Source organism: Sus scrofa, chromosome 14 (genome assembly GCF_000003025.6).
Source record: "Sus scrofa isolate TJ Tabasco breed Duroc chromosome 14, Sscrofa11.1, whole genome shotgun sequence".
NCBI lineage: Eukaryota > Metazoa > Chordata > Mammalia > Artiodactyla > Suidae > Sus > Sus scrofa.
The window spans coordinates 48,989,162-49,006,663 of NC_010456.5; the positions used below are offsets into that span (position 1 = coordinate 48,989,162).

The window sequence follows — 17,502 nt, forward strand, 5'->3', positions numbered from 1 at the left end:
TCATTCTTGTTACTTGCCCGATCGTCCTACACTGAGACCCAGTTCCCAACCAGGAGAAGGTATGGGGCTGCAGCCAGGCCCTCAACACCATCACCCCAGACGGTCTAAGGACTGGGCTTCCCCACAAATGTCGGCTCCTTTGTAACCTGAAAATGTTCATCAGAAGTTTATAAAATGTTCACATCACTCCTTTACATATATTCATTGGTGGCCAAAAATCATCATGATTTGATACCAAATTTTGATAGAAAATTCTTCTATAGCATTCATCTTCCCTTCTCCTTAGGTTTATTTTCATTCTGCATCCCTTCCTAAATTTGGTCTGCTCCTATCTTTTTTTCCCCAAAAGTCTGATTCATTATTCTGTCAAACATCTATGTCATAATAATAAACACCACTTTAAATTTTTAAAATTTCCCATGATTTTAAGTACTAAAAATTTTCTCCCACATTGAGTTATTATCCTAATTATTCATAGCAGAATTTGATCAAAACCACATAAGTAGGCGTTCCCTGGTGGCTTAGTGGGTTAAGGATCTGGCATTGTCACTGCCATGGCGCAGGTTCAATCCCTGGCTTGGGCACTTCTATTTGCCATGGGTGCGATTAAAACAAAAACAAAAAATAGCGTAATATTTTGACATTTTTATAAATAATTATTAACTGGTGCTTTTTTGTGGATCCATCAATTAATGTAATTTTCCTCTTAGAATGAAGTGGTACAGCATCAATGCTGTTCCGGCTTTTGTCTCTATATAAACCTCAGCGAAATTTTGGTCCCATACATAGGAACTTTATAATCCAGGGTCACTCTCTGATCTGAACTCCCTCCTAGTTATACGCCAAAAATCATTCGTGGTTGATGGTCAAAAATTATTCCTTTAAATGATTTATCAGCTGGCAGCTCCATTTCACACTCTTTTAATTTTGTGGAAAGCAAAGGATTGGACACCACCCAACTCCAAGAGGATTTGTGTGGTGGGCAGTTGGATGCACCTCCAGATTGTTCCAGGAAGAGGACCCATTGACCCATCTGATTGGAGATGCACCCTCAGATGGTCCCGCCATCTTGGATCAGCCACCAAGTGAAGAGCCACTTCACCCTGTGCCTTGCTCCTGTTCTGGTCAGCTGCCCTTGAAGCCTAATCATGATGAGGGCCAGAGAAGGGCCAGCATGGGACGGCTTGGAAGGGCATCTGAGCAGTAGGACCCCTGGGGGCAGTGGCCGGGGAGCAGCGAGGAGAAGCCGGCCCTTGGCCAACTATCCCTTGGCCAGCCCAGCCGCTTTCACTGGGGTTGGTCCCAAGCACTCTTCCTAACAAACCTCCTGCCAGATGGCTCCACCCCAGAGTCAGCTTTTCCAGAAACTACCTGCAGAGTGTGTCACCCAGCCACTTGTCATCCACTTTCTCCATGTCAGGGATGCACACCAAGAGGCCTTGTGCAGAACCTACTAGTTAAATCTGTTACTCCTTCACTTAAGATGCCCCTTAGATTGGGGAAAATTTACACATCTGTCATCTTAGTGCATCTTTGCTCATACGATGTATTTGAGAAAAATGCTTGTATCTCATATTTAAGTCTGGAGTTCCCTTTGTGGCGCAACAGAAATGAATTCTCCTGGTATCTATGAGGATGCAGATTTGATCCCTAGCTTCGCTCAGCGGATTGGGGATCTGGCATTGCCGTGAGCTGTGGTCTACATCGCAGATGCGGCTCAGATCCCGCACTGCTGTGGCTATGGTATAGGCTGGCAGCTATAGCTCCGATTCGACCCCTAGCCTGGGAACTTCCATATGCCACAAATGCGGCCCTAAAATGTATAAAAAAAAAAAAATGTTTACTTGTGGACTACCTTTGGCAGGGTCCTAGGAGGACTCACCACGCTGATAGTTCCTGGTAAACAGTTAAAGGAGCAGAGGCTGCTACGAAGCCACCACTTCACAAAGTAGGGTCCCCTCATGATGGGGGTGCACCCCTCCCAGGTATCAGACTAAGGCTTTGGGAAGGACCTGGAAAACACCGTTCTGCCCAACCAACCTGCCTGGTCAGGTGAGGCAGCAACTGCTGGGGGCTAGCCACGCCCACTCCATCATGCGGGGAGGGGATGGGCAGACCCTACAGAAAGAAGCTCCCTGGGCTGCAGGTTAACAGCTTTCCCAGACACAGCCAGTACTAGAGTGAGGTGAATAAGACATCCTCCTTGCTTGTGAAATTTAAGGAAGTGCCCCCAAACTCAGTCATTAAGATAAATAATATTGAATGCACTTTTTTTTTTTTTTTTTTTTTTTTGCTTTTTAGGGCCTAATCTGCAGCATATGGAAGTTCCCAGGCTACAAGTCGAACCAGAGCTGCAGCTGCCAGCCTACATCACAGCCACAGCAACACCAGATCCGAGCCACATCTGTGACTAACACTGCAGTTCACAGCAACGCCAGATCCTTAACCCATTGAGTGAGGCCAGGGATCAAACCCACATCCTCATGGATACTAGTCTGGTTCGTAAACCACTGAGCCACAAGGGGAACTCCTGAATGCAATATTTTTGAAAATTGAAATTAAATCTGTCACTCTTTCACTTAAGAGTCCTCTTAGATTGGGGAAAATTTAAATATCTGTCATCTTAGTGCATCTTTGCTCATATGATGTGAATAAAATCCCAAAATCCATATGAATGAAGCATCAAAATGTACATGAAGTCAGCCTGACCCTGCACTGCCCTCACTTGCCTCATGTACCCCCCACCTCAAAGGAAGATGCAGAAAGGAGTCCAGCCCCTACACCGCCACCTGCCCCCACCACTGGAGCCCCTCAGGTCTCCCACCTCCTTTTCTGAGCTTCAGTCTTCCTGTGGCATTGCCTACCTCTACAGCTGCCCCCTACTAGGCCCTCCCCCTGGGGCTGAGCTCCAGGCACTGGACTGGGAAAGTTAGAGGTTAAAGCATGGAAAATTCCCAAAGCCACCAGTTCCAGGCTGCCCCCCACCCCACCGCCATGTCCAAAAAGACCCATCTTCCCAGATCTCTGGCTGGTATTGGTAGGACCCAGGACATAGTCTTTATACCAATTTGCTGTGTGTCTTAGGAAAGAAACTCTCCCTCTCTGTGCTTCAGTTTCCTCATCAATAAAAGGAGCTGCCAGGTTGGAGGGTCTGTGACATCTGCTGAAGCAGCAGGATTCTCTCTCCTTTTGCTGGAGGAGAACTGATCCTTCACCCCCAGGATCAACAGAGAAGCCAAGGTCTTCAGCCTTCCTGGGGACCCCTCAGAGGGAACTCAGGGCCACAGAGCCAGACCCTGATGCCAGAACCTTTGTCATATGCCCAGACGGAGACTTCATCCCCCTCCTCCTCAGACCCTCCAGGCCCCAACAGTGAGATGCTGAAGATATTAAGAGAAGGGCAAGTCAGCTTAAGTTTGGGGGTAGAGGGGAACAGGGAGTGAGGAGATCTGGCCTGAGAGATAGGAGCCCTGGTGGCCACAGGAGGACTCTTTGGGTCCTGTGGGATGGACACAGGGCGGCCCGGGGGCATGTTGGAGCCCGGGTGGGGCTTACCAGAGGCAGGGGGCACCCTCTGACACGGGAGCAGGGCATGTTCCATACATGACACACCCCTCTGCTCCAGGGCAGGTGGGTGGCGGCACAGAGGAGCCAGGGACTCTGAGCAAGGGGTCCACCAGTGGGGCAGTTGGATCCAGACTTCTCTGGGCCAGCGAGAGTCTAGCCCTCAGCCGTTCTCTGTCCAGGAGGGGGTGGGGCAGGCCTGGGCGGCCAGAGCTCATCCCTCAAGGGTTCCCAGGGTCCTGCCAGACCCAGATTTCCGACCGCAGCCACCACAAGAGGATGTGGTCTGCTGTGGCAGCTGCCAAGACCTTGCAGCAGGTGCAGGGTGGGGGGGTGGGGGCACCTGGGGGCAGCTGGGGTCACTGAGTTCAGGGAAAACCCCTTTTTTTCCCCTAAACCTGGGGCCATCCCTGGGGGAAACCACAACTTCTGAGCCCTGGGCAGTGGCTGCTGGGAGGGAAGAGCTTCATCCTGGACCCTGGGGGGGAACCCAGCTCCAAAGGTGCAAGGGGCCCAGGTCCAAGGCTAGAGTGGGCCAAGCACCGCAATGGCCAGGGAGTGGGGGAGGTGGAGCTGGACTGGATCAGGGCCTCCTTGGGACTCCCTACACCCTGTGTGACATGTTAGGGTACCCACACCCCATCACCAGTCAGGGCCTGGCCCATCTCCAGGGCCAGGGATGTGCATGTAAGTGTGTGTGAGTGTGTGTGTGTGGTGTAGTACACCCCTTGGCATCCGGTTCCGAAGCCTTGGGTTCCTCCAAAGTTGCTCTCTGAATTAGGTCAAACTGTGAGGTCCTGATCGCCATCATCAACTTCGTTCTCCCCACCTCCCATCATTATCAAGAGCTGGGGAGGGTCTGGGATTTCTTCCCACCCACAAGCCAAAAGATAAGCCTGCTGGTGATGGCAGAAGACACAGGATCCTGGGTCAGAGACAAAGGCCAGCCTGTCACGGCGAGAGAGGCAGCCGGACTATCAGCTGTCACAGAGAGGCCTTAGTCCACTGAACTCAGGCCCCAGTGACTCCTGTTCCACTGGGCACTGGCCCCCCTCCACAGCGCCCCCAGGCCCCAGGGAGAGGCGTCACAGCTTAGAGATGGCCCTGCTGAACAGGGAACAAGAACAGGTGTGCCCCATCCAGCGCCCCAGGGGTGGGACAGGTGGGCTGGATTTGGTGTGAAGCCCTTGAGCCCTGGATCCCAACCACAGCAGGGCAGTTGGTAGATGCCATTTGGGGAGAGGCCCCAGGAGTAAGGGCCATGGGCCCTTGAGGGGGCCAGGAGCTGAGGACAGGGACAGAGACGGCCCAGGCAGAGGACAGGGCCATGAGGGGTGCACTGAGATGGCCACTGCCAGCAGGGGCAGCTGCCAACCCGTCCAGGGAACTTATTCAGCAGTCAGCTGGAGGTGCCATTGACCCTGAGGGCAGATGAAGCCCAGGCCAGGCTAGGTGGGCTGTGAAGACCCCAGGGGACAGAGCTCTGTCCCTGGGCAGCACTGGCCTCTCATTCTGCAGGGCTTGACGGGATCCCAAGGCCTGCTGCCCCTGATGGTAGTGGCAGTACCGCCCAGAGCAGGACCCCAGCATGGAAACCCCAACGGGACGCAGCCTGCAGAGCCCACAAAACCAGTAAGGGGCCGAAGCAGTCATGGCACGGGGAGTGTGGACTTCCCTTTGATGGGGCCCAGGCATGAAGGACAGAATGGGACAGCGGCCATGAGCAGAAAATCAGCCGGAGGGGATGGGCCTAGGCAGACGCTGGCTTTATTTGAAGTGTTGGCATTTTGTCTGGTGTGTATTGTTGGTATTGATTTTATTTTAGTATGTCAGTGACATACTGACATATTATGTAACGACATATTATTATGTGTTTTAAGAAGCACTCCAAGGGAACAGGCTGTTTGTAATGTGTCCAGAGAAGAGAGCAAGAGCTTGGCTCAGTCTCCCCCAAGGAGGTCAGTTCCTCAACAGGGGTCCTAAATGTTTCCTGGAGCCAGGCCTGAATCAAGGGGGTCATATCTACACGTGGGGCAGACCCATGGACCATTTTCGGAGCAATAAGATGGCAGGGAGGATACCAAGCTGGTCTTACAGATCCAGGGCTTTGACCTGTGACGCGGGCGCTCCTCCAGGCAAAGGGAGAAGCCAGCAGGAAGCTTTCAGAACTGGGGAGAACAGGGTGCAGACCTCCAGGGTCTTGTACAACGCACCCTTTATCCTGGGGTCCAGGAGGGGTCACTGAGGGATTTAAGTGGGGACCATCAGAACCAGGTTTGTGTTTTGGAAAAATGGCTCCAAAGCAGAGACCAGTGTGAGGCCAGATTAGATGATGAAGAAGAGGCAGTGGAAAGTCGATGGGTGGCCAGGTAGCAAGAGGGCCTATGGAGTTGGCAAGTGAATTTAAAGTGGTGGCACCAGAGGGCAGATGGGGAGGAGCAGGCACTGTCATGGACTGTCTATAGAAATCTAAAATGTATACCCTTTTTAGCAATATGCAGTGAGTCATAAAAGAACACATATATATTTAAATTGTGTAATTCCACTTCTAAGGATTCATCCCAAGGGGGGAAAATAATCAAAGATGTAACCAAAGGTTTACAAACAAGAACTCATCATTAATCTTCCTTGTTGTTATTTCAACGATATTATTATTATTACTATTATTATTATTATTATTTTGTCTTTTTGCATTTTCTAGGGCCACTCCCACGGCATAGAGAGGTTCCCAGGCTAGGGGTCAAATCGGAGCTACAGCTGCCGGCCTACGCCAGAGCCACAGCAACGCAGGATCTGAGCCACAGCAATGCAGGATCTACACCACAGCTCATGGTAACGCTGGATCCTTAACCCAATGAGTGAGGCCAGGGATCGAACCTGTAACTTCATGGTTCCTAGTCGGATTCATTAACCACTGAGCCACGACAGGAACTCCAACATTATTAATGATGGGAGAAAACTGGAAGTAACCTAAATATCCAGCAGAAAGGGTGTGGCCAAATACAGCATGGAGTAGCCATCATAAGGAATCTTACACAAACCTCCAAAATTGTGTTTCTGAAATTGGGTTTAAAGTACGTTTGCATTTTAAAAAGCCTGCCAGAAAATACAGAAAAATGTCAGTGATATGTCTCTGGCTGATAGGATTTTGCTTAGTTTTAATTTTGGCTTTATAATTTTCTATAGTTATGAAAATGTTCACAAGAAGATATATTTCATTTTAGCTTCTAAAATAATTATAACACAGAAGTAATTTGTGCTTTAAAAAAATATTCAACACAGAAGTATATAAAGTAAAAATTGAGGAGTTCCCATCGTGGCTCAGTGATTAACAAACCCAACTAGTATCCATGAGGATATGGATTTGATCCCTGGCCTTGCTCAGTGGGTTGAGGATCCAGTGTTGCTGTGAGCTGTGGTGTAGGTTGCAGACACAGCACTCTGGCGTTGCTGTGACTCTGGCGTAGGCCGGCAGCTACAGCTCCATTTGGACCCTTAGCCTGGGAACCTCCATATGCCTGAGATACGGCCCTAAAAAGTCAAAAGCCAAAAAAAATAGTAAAAATTGAGTGTTTCTACTTACCACCCCTGCCCACATCTTATGCTAAAACCCGTTCTCCAGAGACAACATCGTCAGGTGGGTCTATATATTTCCAGCCCTCCTCCTGTGTGTGTATGTCCGTAAAACACACACACACACACACACACACACACACACACACACGTATCTAATTAGCATTGGTATTTAGTTTTTCAAAAGGGAGGTCATGCTCTACCTATTAGACGGCAACTAGTTTTTTAAACAATCTGTTGACATTTTCTATATCAGCCCATATGGATCTCCCATGTTCTTGGAATGGCTTTGTAAGACATCAACATCTGGGTAAACCAGCATGGTTTTTAGGGGGTTGTGTGGATTTTTTTCATCTTTTTTAGGGCACACCTGCAGCATATGGAGGTTCCCAGGCTAGGGGTTGAATCAGAGCTGTAGCTGCCGGCCTACACCACAGCCACAGCAACGCCAGATCCTTAACCCACTGAGAAAGGCCAGGGATTGAACCTGCATCCTCATGGATGCTGGTCAGATTTATTTCTGCTGAGCCACAACAGGAACTCCCTGAACCAGAATGCTTTTAACCATTCCACTTTGCATGGACATTTAGATTGTTTCCATTTAAAAATACAAATTACAAGGAGTTCCCGTCGTGGCTCAGTGGTAACGAATTGGACTAGGAACCATGAGGTTTCGGGTTCGATCCCTGGCCTTGCTCGGTGGGTTAAGGATCCAGCATTGATGTGAGATATGGTGTAGGTCGCAGACGTGGCTCGGATCCCACGTTGCTGTGGCTCTGGCGTAGGCCGGCAACAACAGCTCCGATTCGACCCCTAGCCTGGGAACCTCCATGTGCCACAGGAGCAGCCCTAGAAAAGGCAAAAAGACAAAAAAATAAAAAATTAAAATGAAAAAATAAAATAAAAATACAAATTACAAGAGACGGCTACAAGGAAATCCCCAAGTGTGTGCAAATGCCATATATGTATAAAATGTACTAGTGTCTCCTCGCGGGAAAGTTGCCTAAAAGTGGGTTGGCTGGACAGAGAGGACAGGCTTTGACATTCTCATAGGTAGTAGCAATGGGCTTCTCAAAATGCTGTTCCAGTTTACACTCACCATAGCAAATGACAGTGCCTCTTCCTCTCCACCCTTGCCAATAATGTGACAGGTGGATCTTTTTCTATTTTGTGTATCTGACAAGCAAAAAATGAGAACAGGAGTTCCTGTCGTGGTGCAGTGGAGACAAATCTGACTAGGAACCATGAAATTTCGGGTTCAATCCCTGGCCTCACTCAGTAGGTAAAGGATCCAGGGTTGCAGTGAGCTGTGGGGTAGGTCGCAGACACAGTGCAAATTTGGCCTTGCTGTGGCTGTGGTGTAGGCCGGCAGCTATAGCTCCAATTGGACCCCTAGCCTGGGAACCTCCTTATGCCGTGGGTGAGGCCCTAAAAAAAAGAGTGCAAAAAAAAAAATAAGAACAAAAATGATCATCGTTTAATTCTTTATTTGATCATTGGTGAAACTTATTTTCCTTTTATATTTTTATTGACTGATTTTATTTCTCCTATGAATTTACCGGTCATAGTTTTGCCTGGGTGTTTTTACTCCGGTTTTAGTTTTGGTTGGTTGTATTTTCTTAGAGAGCTATAGAAACTCTTCATCTATTTGGAATAGTAATTCCTCATTAAGTATTTGTGCTGCAAAAAATTTTCCCTGATCTGTTTTATGCTTTTGTTTGTGGGGTCTTTCACGAGAAAGCCTTTTTAGTTTTTACACCTCAGCTTGGTTGTTTTTCTTGATTGTGTCTGTAATCTGCGGCCAACATAGGAAACACATTTTTACTTTAGTGTTTTTTTCCTATTTTCTTCAAGTACGTCCATTGTTTTGGTGTCTGATTTTACTTTGCCTGGGGTTTGTTTTTGTGTGGCAGGAATATAAACTTATGTATTTTCCAAATGGAGAGCCAATGGTTGTATATTTGTTGAATTCAAATGCAACTTTATCAAACACCAAATCATTGATTTATCACAACTTTTCTCTGGTTTATTGATCTAATGATCAATTCCTGTTCCACGCTGTTTTAATTATTTTAGCTTTGTGGATTTTGGTGCCTGGTAGAGAACAAAGCCTCCATTATTTTCATTCAAAATAGTCCTGTCTATTCTCTGCCATTGTTCTACTATTAGACTTTAAAATCAATTTACTGATTTTCAAAAGTTATTCCTTTGGTGATGTGGAATACTTTATACTTCATAAAGTACATGGATTCATTTGTGGGGAATTGATGTCTTTGCTATTGTGTCCATTTGTCAAGTTGTGTAATATTTTACCCATGCCAATTTTGCATATTCTATGTGAGTTTATTCCCAGGGTTTTTAATAGGATGTTTATTGAAGTTGTCAGTGTTTCCACAATTTCATCGCCTCAGTGCTTACTGTTTGCATAAAAGGAAACCTACTCACTTTTGCCTATTGCTCTTGTATTCAATCATTTTAGTTAACTCTTGTGTTAATTCTGAGAGTTTTTCAGCTGACTGTCTGGGGTTTTCTTTAATAGACTAGCCCTTTGTCTGTAAAGAATAATTTTATCGAATTTTTCTTAACACTCACACTCTCCCCACCCCCACCCCGCTCATCTCCTTTCATTGGGTCAAATCTGTAGAATACAATAAAAGTAAGAGTGGGAACCTTAGCCTTTAAGTCGATTTTGCCTTTAAATGTGAATGTTGCTATGTTTCAGGACATTCTCTTTATCAAGTTGCGGATGTTTCCTTAGATAATTAACTTAATAAAAGACTGGATGTTTGCTTTCTTCAAATCAGAATTGTGTTGAATTTATATTGCTATTCTGTTTAATTTTGTTTCAAAAAATTTACATGCACACCTTAAAGATAACCATGACCAAATAGTCCTCCTGCTGAGATGAAAATGTTGGCCCCAATGCCACAGGTTACCTCCCGACTCAGATAAACTACAATGGGAGATAAAATCAGATTTGGCAAAGCCTGTGGATTCTTGCCATAACTCTCAGAGCATGACTTGGGTGTTTTTTCCTTTTCTAAGTATTTTAATGGTATTTTTGTGTTACAATAGGAAATCTAGGACACAGAGAGTGATTCAATGAGGGGAACGCATTCTGGGATGACTCTAGGCCTCTGGTTTGGGGAGAGCTCTATTGAAGTAAAGACAATGAGAGGAAGCAAGTTTGCAGGGAACTGTGAGGAATTTAGATGGGGAATGTTGGGTTTGAGGTTTCTATAGGGCACGCAAGCAGAGATGCACTCAGGAGGAAGAAGGAGCATAAATCTAGAGGCAAAAAGAGAGGTCAGGACTGGAAATAGAGATGCGAGACACCAGGGTGGCAGTCAGAGAGCACAGTGTGGGTCAGAAGACAGTGGAAGAACACAAGGGACAGAGAGGGATCTCCAACTTCACTGGGATGAGGGCCTTGTTGGCCTTGACCTGAGAGATTTCCAGGAGTTGAGGGTGGGAAGGAGAGGGCTCCTGCACATGTCCTGACATGAAACGGTGCCCAGCATATGGGTGCTTGGAAGACATTGTTGGACAGATGGATGGATGATGGATGATGGATGAATGGATGGATGGAAGATGATGGATAAATGGATGATGGATGGATGGACAGAAGGACAAAGAGATGGACAGAAAGACAGTGATCTGAGAGAGCAGAGAAGGCTTCATGAAAGGACAGGAACTGAACTGTCTCAGTGGGTGGAGACAATGGTGTAGGGGGTTTCCACATGGAGGCACCAGGGGTCAGGAATAATCTAGTGTCCACAGGCCCAGGAAGGAAGCTGTCTGCAGGAAATTGTGGGGGAAGAAACCTTCAGAGTCCCTAAAATGAGGCCAGGAGTGGTCAGGAGGGTCTGAGCCAGGTAAGGACTCATTGTCCATCACCACATGGCCACCTAAGGGCATGTAGCTCTCAGCATCTCCATCAGGACAGTCTCAGAATGGGGGGCGGGGTCACACACTGGGTGACTCCAAGGCGTGGGTCATGCCTGCCTCGGACGTGGGCCTGGGCATGGGGACACCTCCAGACCATGGGCCCGCCCAGGGCTGCACTGGCCTCTGGTGGGCTAGCTACCCGTCCAAGCAACACCAGGACACAGCCCTACCTGCTGCAACCCTGTGCCCGAAACGCCCATCTGGTTCCTGCTCCAGCCCGGCCCCAGGGAACAGGACTCAGGTGCTAGCCCAATGGGGTTTTGTTCGAGCCTCAGTCAGCGTGGTATTTTTCCGGCAGCGAGACTCAGTTCACCGCCTTAGGTTAAGTGGTTCTCATGAATTTCCTAGCAGTCCTGCACTCTGCTATGCCGGGAAAGTCACTTTTGTCGCTGGGGGCTGTTTCCCCGTGCCCTTGGAGAATCAAGGATTGCCCAACTTTCTCTGTGGGGGAGGTGGCTGGTCTTGGGGTGACCAGCAGGAAGGGCCCCAAAAGCAGGAGCAGCTGCCTCCAGAATACAACTGTCGGCTACAGCTCAAACAGGAGGCCTGGACTGGGGTTTAACCACCAGGGCGGCACGAAGGAGCGAGGCTGGGAGGGTGAGGACATGGGAGCCTGAGGAGGAGCTGGAGACTTCAGCAGGCCCCCAGCTCCGGGCTTCGGGCTCTGAGATGCTCGGACGCAAGGTGAGTGACCCCACCTGTGGCTGACCTGACCTCAGGGGGACAAGGCTCAGCCTGGGACTCTGTGTCCCCATCGCCTGCACAGGGGATTCCCCTGATGGACACTGAGCCAACGACCTCCCGTCTCTCCCCGACCCCCAGGTCAGCCCAAGGCCGCTCCCACGGTCAACCTCTTCCCGCCCTCCTCTGAGGAGCTCGGCACCAACAAGGCCACCCTGGTGTGTCTAATAAGTGACTTCTACCCGGGCGCCGTGACGGTGACCTGGAAGGCAGGCGGCACCACCGTCACCCAGGGCGTGGAGACCACCAAGCCCTCGAAACAGAGCAACAACAAGTACGCGGCCAGCAGCTACCTGGCCCTGTCCGCCAGTGACTGGAAATCTTCCAGCGGCTTCACCTGCCAGGTCACCCACGAGGGGACCATTGTGGAGAAGACAGTGACGCCCTCCGAGTGCGCCTAGGTCCCTGGGCCCCCACCCTCAGGGGCCTGGAGCCACAGGACCCCCGCGAGGGTCTCCCCCCGCGACCCTGGTCCAGCCCAGCCCTTCCTCCTGCACCTGTCAACTCCCAATAAACCGTCCTCCTTGTCATTCAGAAATCATGCTCTCCGCTCACTTGTGTCTACCCATTTTCGGGCTTGCATGGGGTCATCCTCGAAGGTGGAGAGAGTCCCCCTTGGCCTTGGGGAAATCGAGGGGGGGGGGGAGGCCTGAGGCATGTGCCAGCGAGGGGGGTCACCTCCACGCCCCTGAGGACCTTCTAGAACCAGGGGCGTGGGGCCACCGCCAGAGTGGAAGGCTGTCCACTTTTCCCCCGGGCCCCCAGGCTCCCTCCTCCGTGTGGACCTTGTCCACCTCTGACTGGCCCAGCCACTCATGCATTGTTTCCCCGAAACCCCAGGACGATAGCTCAGCACGCGCCAGTGTCCCCCTCTGAGGGCCTCTGTCCATTTCAGGACGACCCGCATGTACAGCGTGACCACTCTGCTCACGCCCACTCACCACGTCCTAGAGCCCCACCCCCAGCCCCATCCTTAGGGGCACAGCCAGCTCCGACCGCCCCGGGGACACCACCCTCTGCCCCTTCCCCAGGCCCTCCCTGTCACACGCACCACAGGGCCCTCCATCCCGAGACCCTGCTCCCTCATCCCTCGGTCCCCTCAGGTAGCCTTCCACCCGCGTGTGTCCCGAGGTCCCAGATGCAGCAAGGCCCCTGGGACAACGCCAGATCTCTGCTCTCCCCGACCCCTCAGAAGCCAGCCCACGCCTGGCCCCACCACCACTGCCTAACGTCCAAGTGTCCATAGGCCTCGGGACCTCCAAGTCCAGGTTCTGCCTCTGGGATTCCGCCATGGGTCTGCCTGGGAAATGATGCACTTGGAGGAGCTCAGCATGGGATGCGGGACCTTGTCCTAGGCGCTCCCTCAGGATCCCACAGCTGCCCTGTGAGACACACACACACACACACACACACACACACACACAAACACGCATGCACGCACGCAGGCACACACGCTATTGCAGAGATGGCCACGGTAGCTGTGCCTCGAGGCCGAGTGGAGTGTCTAGAACTCTCGGGGGTCCCCTCTGCAGACGACACTGCTCCATCCCCCCCGTGCCCTGAAGGGCTCCTCACTCTCCCATCAGGATCTCTCCAAGCTGCTGACCCGGAGAGGAAGGGGCCTGGGACAGGCGGGGACACTCAGACCTCCCTGCTGCCCCTCCTCTGCCTGGGCTTGGACGGCTCCCCCCTTCCCACGGGTGAAGGTGCAGGTGGGGAGAGGGCACCCCCCTCACCCTCCCAGACCCAGACCAGCCCCCGTGGCAGGGGCAGCCTGTGAGCCTCCAGCCAGATGCAGGTGGCCTGGGGTGGGGGGTGGAGGGGGCAGGAGGTTTATGTTTGAGGCTGTATCACTGTGTGTTCCCTTCGGCGGTGGGACCCATCTGACCGTCCTCGGTGAGTCTCCCCTTTTCTCTCCTCCTTGGGGATCCGAGTGAAATCTGGGTCGATCTTCTCTCCGTTCTCCTCCGACTGGGGCTGAGGTCTGAACCTCGGTGGGGTCCGAAGAGGAGGCCCCTAGGCCAGGCTCCTCAGCCCCTCCAGCCCGACCCGCCCTCTTGACACAGGGTCCAGCTAAGGGCAGACATGGAGGCTGCTAGTCCAGGGCCAGGCTCTGAGACCCAAGGGCGCTGCCCAAGGAACCCTTGCCCCAGGGACCCTGGGAGCAAAGCTCCTCACTCAGAGCCTGCAGCCCTGGGGTCTGAGGACAAGGAGGGACTGAGGACTGGGCGTGGGGAGTTCAGGCGGGGACACCAGGTCCAGGGAGGTGACAAGGGCGCTGGGAGGGGGCGGACGGTGCCGGGGACTCCTCCTGGGCCCTGTGGGCTCAGGGTCCTTGTGAGGACCCTGAGGGACTGAGGGGCCCCTGGGCCTAGGGACTTGCAGTGAGGGAGGCAGGGAGTGTCCCTTGAGAACGTGGCCTCCGCGGGCTGGGTCCCCCTCGTGCTCCCAGCAGGGAGGACACCCCAGAGCAAGCGCCCCAGGTGGGCGGGGAGGGTCTCCTCACAGGGGCAGCTGACAGATAGAGGCCCCCGCCAGGCAGATGCTTGATCCTGGCAGTTATACTGGGTTCCGCACAACTTCCCTGAACAAGGGGCCCTCCGAACAGACACAGACGCAGACCCAGGCTCAGCACAGAAAATGCACTGACACCCAAAACCCTCATCTGGGGGCCTGGCCGGCATCCCGCCCCAGGACCCAAGGCCCCTGCCCCCTGGCAGCCCTGGACACGGTCCTCTGTGGGCGGTGGGGTCGGGGCTGTGGTGACGGTGGCATCGGGGAGCCTGTGCCCCCTCCCTGAAAGGGCGGAGAGGCTCAAGAGGGGACAGAAATGTCCTCCCCTAGGAAGACCTCGGACGGGGGCGGGGGGGTGGTCTCCGACAGACAGATGCCCGGGACCGACAGACCTGCCGAGGGAAGAGGGCACCTCGGTCGGGTTAGGCTCCAGGCAGCACGAGGGAGCGAGGCTGGGAGGGTGAGGACATGGGAGCCTGAGGAGGAGCTGGAGACTTCAGCAGGCCCCCAGCTCCGGGCTTCGGGCTCTGAGATGCTCGGACGCAAGGTGAGTGACCCCACCTGTGGCTGACCTGACCTCAGGGGGACAAGGCTCAGCCTGGGACTCTGTGTCCCCATCGCCTGCACAGGGGATTCCCCTGATGGACACTGAGCCAACGACCTCCCGTCTCTCCCCGACCCCCAGGTCAGCCCAAGGCCGCTCCCACGGTCAACCTCTTCCCGCCCTCCTCTGAGGAGCTCGGCACCAACAAGGCCACCCTGGTGTGTCTAATAAGTGACTTCTACCCGGGCGCCGTGACGGTGACCTGGAAGGCAGGCGGCACCACCGTCACCCAGGGCGTGGAGACCACCAAGCCCTCGAAACAGAGCAACAACAAGTACGCGGCCAGCAGCTACCTGGCCCTGTCCGCCAGTGACTGGAAATCTTCCAGCGGCTTCACCTGCCAGGTCACCCACGAGGGGACCATTGTGGAGAAGACAGTGACGCCCTCCGAGTGCGCCTAGGTCCCTGGGCCCCCACCCTCAGGGGCCTGGAGCCACAGGACCCCCGCGAGGGTCTCCCCCCGCGACCCTGGTCCAGCCCAGCCCTTCCTCCTGCACCTGTCAACTCCCAATAAACCGTCCTCCTTGTCATTCAGAAATCATGCTCTCCGCTCACTTGTGTCTACCCATTTTCGGGCTTGCATGGGGTCATCCTCGAAGGTGGAGAGAGTCCCCCTTGGCCTTGGGGAAATCGAGGGGGGGGGGGAGGCCTGAGGCATGTGCCAGCGAGGGGGGTCACCTCCACGCCCCTGAGGACCTTCTAGAACCAGGGGCGTGGGGCCACCGCCAGAGTGGAAGGCTGTCCACTTTTCCCCCGGGCCCCCAGGCTCCCTCCTCCGTGTGGACCTTGTCCACCTCTGACTGGCCCAGCCACTCATGCATTGTTTCCCCGAAACCCCAGGACGATAGCTCAGCACGCGCCAGTGTCCCCCTCTGAGGGCCTCTGTCCATTTCAGGACGACCCGCATGTACAGCGTGACCACTCTGCTCACGCCCACTCACCACGTCCTAGAGCCCCACCCCCAGCCCCATCCTTAGGGGCACAGCCAGCTCCGACCGCCCCGGGGACACCACCCTCTGCCCCTTCCCCAGGCCCTCCCTGTCACACGCACCACAGGGCCCTCCATCCCGAGACCCTGCTCCCTCATCCCTCGGTCCCCTCAGGTAGCCTTCCACCCGCGTGTGTCCCGAGGTCCCAGATGCAGCAAGGCCCCTGGGACAACGCCAGATCTCTGCTCTCCCCGACCCCTCAGAAGCCAGCCCACGCCTGGCCCCACCACCACTGCCTAACGTCCAAGTGTCCATAGGCCTCGGGACCTCCAAGTCCAGGTTCTGCCTCTGGGATTCCGCCATGGGTCTGCCTGGGAAATGATGCACTTGGAGGAGCTCAGCATGGGATGCGGGACCTTGTCCTAGGCGCTCCCTCAGGATCCCACAGCTGCCCTGTGAGACACACACACACACACACACACACACACACACAAACACGCATGCACGCACGCAGGCACACACGCTATTGCAGAGATGGCCACGGTAGCTGTGCCTCGAGGCCGAGTGGAGTGTCTAGAACTCTCGGGGGTCCCCTCTGCAGACGACACTGCTCCATCCCCCCCGTGCCCTGAAGGGCTCCTCACTCTCCCATCAGGATCTCTCCAAGCTGCTGACCCGGAGAGGAAGGGGCCTGGGACAGGCGGGGACACTCAGACCTCCCTGCTGCCCCTCCTCTGCCTGGGCTTGGACGGCTCCCCCCTTCCCACGGGTGAAGGTGCAGGTGGGGAGAGGGCACCCCCCTCACCCTCCCAGACCCAGACCAGCCCCCGTGGCAGGGGCAGCCTGTGAGCCTCCAGCCAGATGCAGGTGGCCTGGGGTGGGGGGTGGAGGGGGCAGGAGGTTTATGTTTGAGGCTGTATCACTGTGTAATATTTTCGGCGGTGGGACCCATCTGACCGTCCTCGGTGAGTCTCCCCTTTTCTCTCCTCCTTGGGGATCCGAGTGAAATCTGGGTCGATCTTCTCTCCGTTCTCCTCCGACTGGGGCTGAGGTCTGAACCTCGGTGGGGTCCGAAGAGGAGGCCCCTAGGCCAGGCTCCTCAGCCCCTCCAGCCCGACCCGCCCTCTTGACACAGGGTCCAGCTAAGGGCAGACATGGAGGCTGCTAGTCCAGGGCCAGGCTCTGAGACCCAAGGGCGCTGCCCAAGGAACCCTTGCCCCAGGGACCCTGGGAGCAAAGCTCCTCACTCAGAGCCTGCAGCCCTGGGGTCTGAGGACAAGGAGGGACTGAGGACTGGGCGTGGGGAGTTCAGGCGGGGACACCAGGTCCAGGGAGGTGACAAGGGCGCTGGGAGGGGGCGGACGGTGCCGGGGACTCCTCCTGGGCCCTGTGGGCTCAGGGTCCTTGTGAGGACCCTGAGGGACTGAGGGGCCCCTGGGCCTAGGGACTTGCAGTGAGGGAGGCAGGGAGTGTCCCTTGAGAACGTGGCCTCCGCGGGCTGGGTCCCCCTCGTGCTCCCAGCAGGGAGGACACCCCAGAGCAAGCGCCCCAGGTGGGCGGGGAGGGTCTCCTCACAGGGGCAGCTGACAGATAGAGGCCCCCGCCAGGCAGATGCTTGATCCTGGCAGT

At 53.8% G+C, this 17,502-nt stretch overlaps 1 protein-coding gene and 1 gene segment (V, D, J or C); both read left to right on the forward strand.

Annotated features, from left to right (window-relative positions):
• LOC100152327 (immunoglobulin lambda-like polypeptide 5) overlaps positions 1–12,364 on the forward strand; it is a gene marked incomplete in the record, with an annotated part of 201,278 nt that extends 188,914 nt beyond the window's left edge. The window contains 1 exon segment of the mRNA NM_001243319.1: positions 11,910–12,364. Within this exon segment, the coding sequence (NP_001230248.1) occupies positions 11,910–12,227 (318 nt within the window).
• Positions 1–17,502, forward strand: part of LOC102158332 — a 247,703-nt gene that overhangs the window by 229,105 nt on the left and 1,096 nt on the right. The window contains 1 exon segment of the C gene segment in view: positions 16,801–16,838. Within this exon segment, the coding sequence occupies positions 16,801–16,838 (38 nt within the window).